The 11,315-nt window shown below is 37.6% G+C and overlaps 1 protein-coding gene across 1 annotated transcript; it reads left to right on the plus strand.

The window, feature by feature from the left end:
- Nucleotides 1–1,553: 1,553 nt before the first annotated feature.
- Nucleotides 1,554–4,480, plus strand: LOC147869245 (putative pectinesterase 53). The gene is made up of 5 exons (XM_087327718.1): nt 1,554–2,273; nt 2,498–2,666; nt 2,884–3,090; nt 3,455–3,699; nt 4,014–4,480. Exons 1-5 carry the CDS (start codon nt 1,942–1,944, stop codon nt 4,162–4,164), a joined length of 1,104 nt encoding a protein of 367 aa, XP_087183844.1. The 5' UTR covers nt 1,554–1,941; the 3' UTR covers nt 4,165–4,480.
- The last annotated feature ends 6,835 nt before the right edge of the window (nt 4,481–11,315 follow it).

Consider the following 11,315-nt stretch of genomic DNA (forward strand, 5'->3'; position numbering starts at 1 on the left):
GCAAGATATATACAGTTATTCACATCACTATTCCATACATTGTTGATAAATACTTTGAATCTCTTCTGGGCTTCTAGGACTCACTAACAAGATACAATGCATCATATTGTGCTATGCACCTATGGTCTTAGTCTTGGACAATTGTAAACCTTGGATTCTTGAGAGGCATATTTATATGTCAATGTTAAAGCACTTACATAAACAACCATCATACTTCTCCACATTGCCTTGACCTTTGGATACTTGAGTGGCATCAAAATATGGTGTGCCAATAACATCTCCTCTTTGCTCCATGTACCTAAGGTTATTAATTATAAAAGACCCTCGCTAATGTTTATGTAGTCATGAGGTTCAAAATCTCACGATATAGGTCATTATGCGATCCCACTCTCAACTCTCAATGGTACTCCCGTTAAGCTAACTACTAGAGTTAATCGATAACGAGAAACACATGTTGATCCATAATGGTTACCCAGCTTGGGTCCTCTTGGTTTGGACATGTAGAGTTCGGAAGAAAAATGCTTAACTACGCACTATCCATGCTAAACCATATTGGAATCTATTCCATAGGATACGCAACGAGTAAAATTTCGTCACATTGGAATTTGTTAGTAGTTATAAATCGAGTGAATAGTATTGTCATTGGACTAAAGCAAATGACATTATTTTGAGTAATAACCCCTTGACACACAAGAACTTTCCACTACTTTATGGAGTTTTAATCTTGGAAATTTTAATGACGTGAACGCTCATCAACAAAATAGCTAAATAGAAAATTATAAAGATATCCATATCTCGTGGTCTACTATGTATTCTCTAGTGATGCACTCTTTACGGTTGATAATTTACTAAGGGAGCCCCTAACTCCTCATGATTGATTATGTCTACAAGGTAAAACCAAGTTAGGGTGAACAATAACCAATTCCATGATGTAATGGCAACAACCTTGTAATTGGAAATTAACTAACTAGTCAATTCATGAAACTATCCAAAGTCAATGTAGGCATTACCCAAGGTGCAGATTATGTAATTTGGGTTATACAGTACTAAAGATATATAGTAGTTCCCCCTCTTGAGCATTCAAGTGCGTCGGTTTCTTCAGAAGAAAGAAGAAGATATGGTTGAAAAGTGCTCTGCGGTACTTGCATGGTACATTATACTTCTAATTAGTGCATGTGGAAGGTGCCTTAAATAAATGTTTGGAGGTATTCATAGATGCATATATGTTGGGTTTAAGACTCTTTTAAGTATGTATATAAAAGACACGAAGACCATGTGACATGAACCACAGAAGGAGACACAAGTAGATCACATGGATGATGTAAAAAAGGTGGCGTGATGGGTTCTCCCCTTTATGTATATTTATTCCAATGGAAGAACCTAATAATATACAAAGTTGTTATGGTTTCCAATATGATAACTTGTAATCAAGCAAGCAAGCACTAGACTTAGTATGTGTAGTGGATCTATGGTGGGACAAACATGTGCCTATGTATTCTCGGCCACACGTACATAAGCTCCTAATGTCAGGTCCGACTAATCAACTATCCTAGGAACATGGTGGATTAGTCGGAGATCTCTTGCAAAAACGTGATGGACCCACAAAAGTAGAGATGAAATTTAATGCAATTGAGAGAAGAAAATTGCGCCGATAAATGGTGCCATGGGAAAATGCATTCTTGTATAATGCCAATGTGCCTAAACACGAGAACTCTAGACTAGAGAAAAGCTCCTTTTTTATGTCTTTTGTCCCTACTCTTTACCATAACATTCTTGCAAGTTTCCAATCCTCTTCAAGGTCGCATAGAAAAGCACAACCTTCACATCTTTCTCATTCCATTCAATCTTGTACAGTAATCAATCCTTTAATCATGATGAACAATACATGCTACATATAATTAAACAACATCCTTTGTCAATTCTCCTCATTTTTTTCATCAAATGGGATCTTATATTGATTATTGCGCCTTAATCTCGGCCTCTATATTCACATTCTTGTTCTTCTTCCCGTCGGTCGTGAATTGCAGAGGATTGATCAATATCGAAGAGATTTCAAAGTTAAATACCAGCACTACGCGGCACCACCGCCACAAGGAGGAATTGTTAGCCCCTAAGTTGTTACCCACATTTCGTGAATTGGCATATGCATCGAAATATATAATTGTCGATAAGCAAGGTAAAGGCCAATTCCAATCAATTCAAGCTGCAGTAGATGCTGTTCCAGGTAACAATCGGCAATGGGTCGTCATTCAGATCAATGCTGGAGTCTACAAGTGAGTTTGTTTTCCTAATAATTTTCAAGGCAACTACTTAAATTATGGTTTAAATAGATCCATGCCATCATGCCATAGCAGCTTGGCTTGACATGATCATTGGATATCTTGGGAATTGATTGGGTTAACTTAATGATGTCCAACTGAATCCTCGTCGTCAGACTGTTAAAATTTCTACTAATTACAAAGATTAATGGCACCATTTTTGTGGTCTTTTTTTCCAGTGAGAAAGTCACAATACCTTTCGACAAGCCCTATATTACATTCCAAGGGGCCGGAAGGATGGCTACGATTATAAGTTGGGGCGACAGAGCGAGCACATTCGGGACTGCAAATAGTGCGACATTCACTGCGAATTCGCCAAACTTCATAGCAAAGGGCATCGGTTTCAGGGTACGTAGGTTATTCATGAAATGTGAATAAGTTTAAGAAAAAAAAAAGGTGTTAGCAAACAAATACAAATACAAAACATGTGCATAGTCATAGCTCATTACAAAAGATGATGATGATTTCATGTATGTATGTGTCCCAAGTTGTTGAATCACATGAACATGTTGTTACTAAAACAATGATGCATGAAATAGTGAGGATTGGGGTTGTTAATGTGCAGAATTCGGCACCGCCTCCGGCCCCGGGGGCTTATGGAGGGCAAGCCGTAGCCGTCCTCCTAAACGGAGACAAGATGGCATTCTACGAGTGCGGGTTTTACGGATCACAGGACACGCTCTTCGACTATGAAGGCCGACATTACTTCAAGAATTGCTACATCCAAGGAGCCATAGATTTCATCTTCGGCCACGGGCAATCCCTCTATAAGGTATATAATGACCAAGGGCTATATTTTTGTCGACACATTTTGCCGATACCCAAGCGGGCGAGAAACCTAGGCATGTAAACGTGAAGCCTCGCCTACTGGCAATCCCTCTATAAGGTATATAATGTCCACGGGCTATATTTTTGTCAACACATTTTGCTGATACCCAAGCGGGCGAGAAACCTAGGCATGTAAACGTGAAGCCTCGCCTTCCTGCTTCACAAGCATGATAAAACCTCATGGTGTTAAATGTCTGTAGGCAGGAAGTCTAGCCAAGGAGGGGAAACTTGGTGGGCAAATAGTAGTGTATACATACATTGGGCATTGAATGGATGGATGTGTGTGTGTGTGTGTGTGTCTGTTGTAGGGGTGTGAGCTTGTAGTGACCGCGGAGTCGGGCTACCTGTCCGGATCTATAACCGCACAGAACAGGAAGGATCCACAGGACGGGGGAGGGTTTGTGTTCGTGGGGTGTCGGATCATGGGGACAGGGGAGGTGTACCTAGGACGTGCTTGGGGCGCCTACTCTCGTGTCGTCTTCATCTCCACATACATGAGCGACATCGTTGTCCCTGACGGATGGGACGACTGGGGCCAACCCTCACGCCGCCGGTAAGCCCCACATATTCTTTCAAACATTATATCCCACCCCATATATATATGCAACATTCGGGTAACTTCACTCCATCCGAGCTAGGGTAATGTATTGACCTTGGGCATAGTTCATGACACTCATTACCCTTTCCACACTTGTTAGTGTAATGTATTGACCTTGGACGCTTGATCTGCCCCATGTGCGTAGCGCAAATAAATCAAGGGTGTGTTTTGTGTGTAATCCATATGAAAGGGTGTATCGTGTAAGTAAATATATGTATTGCTAATGATTGGTAAAAAAGTTGTTGCATAATACATTATTCCCCCCACAGGACCGTGTTTTATGGGCAGTACAAGTGTACCGGTCCGGGTTCAAACACTGCTCGACGTGTGAGGTGGTCTCATGAGCTTTCCGATGTTGAGGCTGTGCCATTCTTGCGACTCACCTTCATTAATGCAGGCAATTGGCTCCAAGAAATATAAATGTTTGCCATGTCGACCCATATTACTCTACACATATACGATGGAAGGTCCTATCTCCACAATTCTCTAACATTATTACATGGTTACATTACCACCTCATGGAGCCTTGTTGAAGCTCCACAATAGTATATATACTTCATTACTCAAAACGTTGTGTACATTATCGTGTCTATAAGGGTCACCCATACAAATATAAAAAATGAGAGACAAACATACACACAATCAACCTCTTCGTCACAAGTATAGTCATGGATTTTTTCATTACATGTATGATATGAATTTCTTAATAAAATGCTAGTGGCATTCTTGGAAGCTCCATTTTGTGTCATCGGGTGTCTTTTGAATTTGTTTTGTCGATCATACAATGTTATTGTCCAAGAACGTAAATTTCAACACCTCATCATCCAATAAATCGGTTGATTGAGTCACCCACGTGTAAAGCGAAGCTTAGATTTTGTGGTTTATTATTGCATGAGTTTAGATGTCTTCCGAAAAATGATGCCTTTTAAATTGTTGATTCCTCTCTAGATGAAATCTTGTTCGCTCTATTTAAACTTTATTCTATGAACAAAGTTCTTTTCGTTGCATAGGCTCCTTGAAGTGTAAGGGTGACTACTTTTAATTGGTTCTTCATCAAATGTGAGAACCATGGGCAAGTACAATGTGAAAATATTCTCCTCAAATTGGTTAAACTCTCAAAAAATAGAGTATAATTCTAGATGGGAAATATTTTAAAAATGGTGCTCAGGTATCAGGAAACAATCATGTGTAATTCCAATATGTAGATGTTTAGTTGTACCTTCCATATTAACTTTACAACTCTTGAAATTTGAATCCTCCATCTTCATATTATATTCATGACCAACACACAATTTTTGTGGAGAATTAACTCACACTTTCTATCGGTCATTCCACAACAAAGACAATGATGCATCATATGGTCAAGTTTTCGAAAACAAACATGATATTCATAAGTTCTCTGAGTAATTACACTTATACTTAAAATTATTGGTTGTCCTCTTCATGTAATGGGGAATTCAAAACCAATTTCATATGACGTAGTTGGAGCTTAAATGATATCAATACCTAGCATGGAAACTGGTCAATCTGCCATGAAGTCTCATGGATGATGTGAAGAAAGCCTTTGGCATATAAAGGGTGGACAAATTGATATATACAACAAGCTAGTCGGATGCATACATGCATGTTAGCAATATACATCTACAATCCAAAATTAGCGTGAACATAGACAAGTGTTTATGTAATATCAATGTCTAGATGAGTATATTTTTGTTATGCACACTTTGATGTAATCGTGATAGCATTTTATCCCTTTTTGTTTGAAACACATTACTTATAACACACATATGGGAAAAGGGAACATTCCCGAAATACCCTTCATATTCAACTATCCATAACAAAATTATCCTTAACCTTATGGTCACAAGTTTTGGAAATATAAAGGTGTGTCCTCATGTCAAAAAAAGGGGGGAAAGTAGTTAAATTTATCACGGTTGGTTATGTGTCAAGAGAGGGTGGAAACGTTAACAAAGATGAAGGCCAAGTACTTTTCATATCACCCAACCCCCCACGTGAAGGGTTTTTTTAGCATTTCTCCATTTAAATAGTTAAAGAGAACTTTCTCAAAAAAAGTTTGAGTTCCTTGAATGATGAAAGCCACACACATCTCCTAATGTGGTGATGTTAGGGCTTTTAAAAGAGACCTCAATAAACATGTCGACAACCGACATGCCTTCTCAAAGTACTGAAGGACGTGGATGCAACATATCGGCCTTTCAGTTGAGCTTTTGTTTTCTATCTGTATATTAAATCTTGGCAAAGAATAGACAAAGTTCTTCGATTGAATTAAATGTGCTTGTCAACCCAAGGTTTCCGTAATGGATGTGTGCATGCATAGGCACATGGTTTGTATACCTCTTCAAACCAACCATATATTCATCCAATGAGCGTCCATCTTATTCTTTTCTTTAATGGATGAACAATAAAGACGGAGGAACAAACAAAGGGTGATTGTTGCAATAGTCTGTACCTACCTTGGTGAGCACATGTTCGGTGAATCATGAACCACAAGTGGTTAGTGTTAGTATTCTTTTCTTTATTGGAGGAACGATAAAAGGTTAGAGAAACAACATGAGGTTCTACCTACTTTTGAGAAGCACATGTGCAAGGAAATCAAGAAGGGAAGATAGAAAAGGAGACATATTGATTTATCGGAATAAACCCTTAAACAAACATTGGCCCATATAAAAGGAAGGCATTTCAACGTCATTGAAATTTTGATCCTATACGAAACATATTCATTATGGATTGAAGATTTTGTCCCCAAATGTTTACTTTTGCTTGCCTAAAATCCAATCATAAATGCCCATGTGTCATTAAAAAAATCTACCCTTTGTATTTTGCTACTTCAGAATTCGTTTTCGGTGATTTGTTTAATTGCTTTTGCATATCCTTGTCAAAAAGCTCGTCTTTGACAATGCGTAGAACTTGCTAGTGGTGCCAATTTATCTAATTAAAGTAATGGCAGAAACACCGAGCTATTGGGAAAAAACGAACCTTTAAAAACTTGAATTAAAAATACTCACACATCACAAATCTCTTAAAAGTAGTTCAGAGTGCACACCTTTGTGCTAGCTACCTTTGTACTCACATCAACATGAAATACATATACATTTTTAAAGCCGTGCATTATGGGTTTCTTGGAGTACAATGATTTGATGGGAGAATTTCAAATCAGGTACATAGTTCCTCATTTAAGAGTTTATGCACTTGCAAGTAATACACACTTGTATTTCTTATGAATATGTTCACATGAAGAACCTAGTTATTTTAGCCAACAAGCACTACGACTCTTTAGATAAAATCAAAGGTTACAAGAAATGTGGGGAATACATTTTCTTGTTTGATGGCCAAGGCTAGAAAAAAATTCATGGTCCACGCATCGTAAATTGACACCACATGAATCTTAAACTCAAGCACGTTATATTAAGAGAATCCTCATTGTTTTATAATATTATTTCTTTCTTCATGGCACATGTAGAAACAACTATTTGCGTGGAACAATTGCTCTTAGAACCTATAGAGTTGACTTGTCGTTTGTCTAAAGTTTAAACATATCATGATAATATAGTGTATGCTATGTAAAGTGTGACTCTACTCTACATCCCCTCTTCTAATGCATACAAGGACGTTGATGCCTTTAAACAAGTGTTGACATATTTTATTTGCACACAACACTAGGTAGCTCTAATGTTGTAGCAAAAATGCACGTATATTTGTGAATTGTCGAGTGGGACCAATTGGGACATGGGGAAGGAATATGTCGTCGTCAATGCAGAGTTGGAGGAGTTAGAAGCTTAGTTGGCTTTCCTTTGTACATCTTTAGATTGAGTTCACTTGTAAACACGCTTTCGTTGTGCAGGAAAATGTGCTTGTCTTCAACAATTATGTCTATCGAACTGTGTAAGTGTGTTAAATTGCCATGCGAGTATGCAAATACTCGTGTGTATTTGTTATAAATGTGGATGTGAAGTTGTAAGTGTGTGAGCTTGTGGATACGTTCGAATGCAATTGCACTTGCAAATGTGTATAATGTGCACATGTTTGTATTGAATATTGCATATGTATGTATAAATGTTGAAGTGTTCTTGATGTGCTTATATTCGAGTTTTTGCAGGCATGAGAACATATGAACATAATATTACATTGTGTGTATGTGTGTGTAATTATTTGTTTTTATGTGTGTTTGTGTTCATGTTTGTATGTTGACGGTAAGTTTTTGCGTTGATGGGGAGTAGGTCCTTCGCATGCCCGGCTTCCCTCTTTGTTGACCCTTGACGAGTAGTATGATGCTTGTTTTCTCTAGGGAGCTCCCTTCACTCTAAGGGCTAAATTGACCTTAGCTAAGGCCAATTAGGGATAAATTCATTTCGAGTGCTCACAATTTCGCATAAAAAATTCCAATAAGACCCTCATAGGGATGGCGTCTTGAAATGGAACTTGGGGATGATTTCAGGTACCTATGTTTAATTTAGGAACGTAGAAATTTTTTGGGTCACTTTCGATTCTCAAAATTTCACATAAAAAGCCTCGACAAAACCCTCACAAGAGTAGGTCGATAGTAGAATGTTGATCACTCAGATGCATGGGTTTGAATCCCACCTCCTTGAATTACCAATTAGGAAACCTAAAACTCCTTGGGTGAAGTGAAATGAGTTCTTACCATTTTTCGCTTGCAAGTGTACCACAACAGTCCCTTATTATTCATAATTGCATCAAGCATACAATGTAGAAATGTTTCTGAAGCAGATAAACTCTAGAAAGATAATTTAAATTAAACCAATAAGGTGGTTAAGGTTCTTGTAATTTGTAATGAGTTTAGGGAAATTGTATCAAAATCCCATGAGTTTTACAAATAATAAACCCCTTTACATGGGGTGAGATAGATTAAGATAAGCAAGAGCTTGGGAGGATATCCATGTTTCGGCATGGCGAGTCTATGATATTAGCAATGTCACCTTGGTCGTGGATCTCCCAAATTGCACCCACATGATTCACTACCCCTAATATTTTGATTATTGGCAAAGCCTAGGTGCTTGATTCTTCAATATATGAGACCCCACAATGAGCTCTCTTGCTCATTATATAGTTTTCAACAACTCTTTTATGGGATAAAAATAGTGTTGTCTCTTTGGAAAAGCCAAGCGAAGGCAGTAAGCATCTAGATCATGAAAAACCCTCTTGATCTATAATGATACTAGCGAATAGTAAGAGGTCTAAAACACACAAAAGTCCACAATGTAAGGTACGATGTTGGGTATCTTTCATGTTAGGCACAACCTTCATGATATTGTGGCATGCAAACATTTGGTTGATTGAAGACACCAAAGCGTCTAGATTGTAGTTCTAATTATTTTCATCCTTACGTTGGATTTATTGAAACTCACCCTTTACATACATACACTACTTGCTTGTTTCTACTTTGTCACTCACCCCTTACACACATACACTACTTGTTTGTTTCTACTTTGTCGCTATAATTACTCTTACATGTTTGAATCACACATATATGTATGCATTTTCATGCTATTCTCATACCTTTACTTTTTGTCACTCAAATAAACCATGAACTACATGCTCTTTATTTTCTCATATAAATTTTGTAACTTGTGCGTCCCTATCCAAAACAAAATTCCATTCGTTGTACCAAAGGCCAAAGTGCTTGGAATCAACATGCTTCAATCTTCAACATATTTTGTCAACACAAAATTGTACTACAAATTGCCATACAAAATTATGCGGATGGGTATATTGTCCATTTCTATGTAATTCCTCACATGGTTATGTTTCTTGAGTCATTTTTCTTCATTTTTGTTGTCAAGGTTTCAAGGGTTCGAGAAAGGAAAACAAAATTGCAGTCATTGTGCACGTAAGCAATGCACTTGGTTTAGATGATACGTAAAACTCTCTTCACTTTTTCTAGATGCAGGAATGTTTTCTCATCACGATGTCGGATGGTCAATGTCTAGTAGGAAAGGATTTGTCTTGAAGTGATATTTCGCATATGATGTCAAGTCTTTGTTAGGGATCATTTTTGTTAGCTCCAATTAAATGTGGCATTAATATGGAGTCCTTTGCTAATGCATTTGCAAGTGTTGTTAATCCATTCACAAATTGACACCAAAACATTCAAACCATATCAATAAAATAATATTTACGTTTTAGTTAGCACAATGCCATTCATTTCTCATCATAAGAAAGTTTGAAATCTAATCAACGATGAGTGTACATATTGTCATCCACATCATATGAAGCCTTTGGACCAAGTCAACATTCATAATTTCCACCCATATCAATATTTTACATTTAAAACATTTTGCTCGTAAATAAATAAAATCACACAACATCTACGATACAAAGACGTCGATGGCAATCATAAATTTGGTTTGAAATCTAGTGGATTGCTAGTTCTGCACAGCTTCATAATGAAATTGGCACATTTTCCACAAATACAAGAAGAGTTAGAAGCGGTGGCAGGATACCTTTAGTGTGCTTATTCAATGGACTATGGCCGCAAGTTGCAACATTGGACCATATCATTAATCACATGCATGTGTGTGTAAATGTGTTGGGGTGTGACATTGGGCACTAAGAAAGAACATAAGTTATACCCAACACAAACCAAATCTGAACCAATGATGACCCTAAATTGACAAATTCAAAGAGATGTTGTCCCATCCGATATTTTTCTAGAAATCAAAATTGGTAATTCTTGCAATGAAAACACTCCACGCAAACATTGGAAATGTTCACAAATCTAAGCATCCCAAAGGGTGGAAAAAGTTTTTTTTTTTAAAAAGTTAAAATTCAATATTTTTCACAAAGTCTCAACGCAAGTTAAAATGCAAACTCAACAATTATACCTGTGATGAAAATATTAATTGAAGCTACGAAGAAGTTTGGAAATGAATGATCCTCATAAGGCTATTGGCCCTTCCACACCTGGGGTTACTTCCCAACACCCATTCTCTATTCACCGATCATCATCACTGCACTTGCAATCCTCCCCCACATGTAAGGATGGATGCTGATAAAGTCTTCGCATACAATTGCCGGAAATGAAATCATCTTACCTAGAGGACTCTTTTCTTGCATATGTGGCTTGCGAAATATGCTAAACCCTTAGCAATTTAAACATGCAAACAGTTTTTAAATCATTGTTGTTAGTTTTTTTCATACGGAGTTTCCATGCCAGAATGACAAGTATATTGGCTTTCCATGAATCTAATACTGGAGGGCTCTTGATTTGGGTAGGGTTCAACCTCTCGACGTCGGGGCACTCGATAACCTCCTCGTTGTAGAGGTGCACATGAAAGAAAGAAGAGCAAGGAATAGATGCCTAGGAGATATGATAGCCAGTCCCACCACAAACTAGAATGTATATATACATAATGAATGGCAAGAACATGGGCATGAGAATGTGTGGGTCACATGGAGGAAAACAAAAATGTGTGTGAGCATGCATGCATAGGATTTGAAAGGCCTTGAGAAGATTGAAATTGTGAATATATACATAATACATATAAACAAAATCTATATACGTACCATAATATGTACCTACTACAATGTAC

The sequence above is a fragment of the Azolla caroliniana genome, unplaced genomic scaffold, assembly GCF_043228905.1.
Source record: "Azolla caroliniana isolate FFs.n. ecotype wild unplaced genomic scaffold, voAzoCaro1.0.p SCAF_1, whole genome shotgun sequence".
Taxonomy (NCBI): domain Eukaryota; kingdom Viridiplantae; phylum Streptophyta; class Polypodiopsida; order Salviniales; family Salviniaceae; genus Azolla; species Azolla caroliniana.

Bases quoted from the DNA above. Each gene is read 5' to 3' on its own strand.
- LOC147869245 (XM_087327718.1), top strand. From the start codon at position 1,942: ATGGGATCTTATATTGATTATTGCGCCTTAATCTCGGCCTCTATATTC. The intron at 2,274-2,497 runs GTGAGTTTGTTT...CTTTTTTTCCAG, and splicing joins ATCAATGCTGGAGTCTACAA to TGAGAAAGTCACAATACCTT. The intron at 2,667-2,883 runs GTACGTAGGTTA...GTTAATGTGCAG, and splicing joins CAAAGGGCATCGGTTTCAGG to AATTCGGCACCGCCTCCGGC.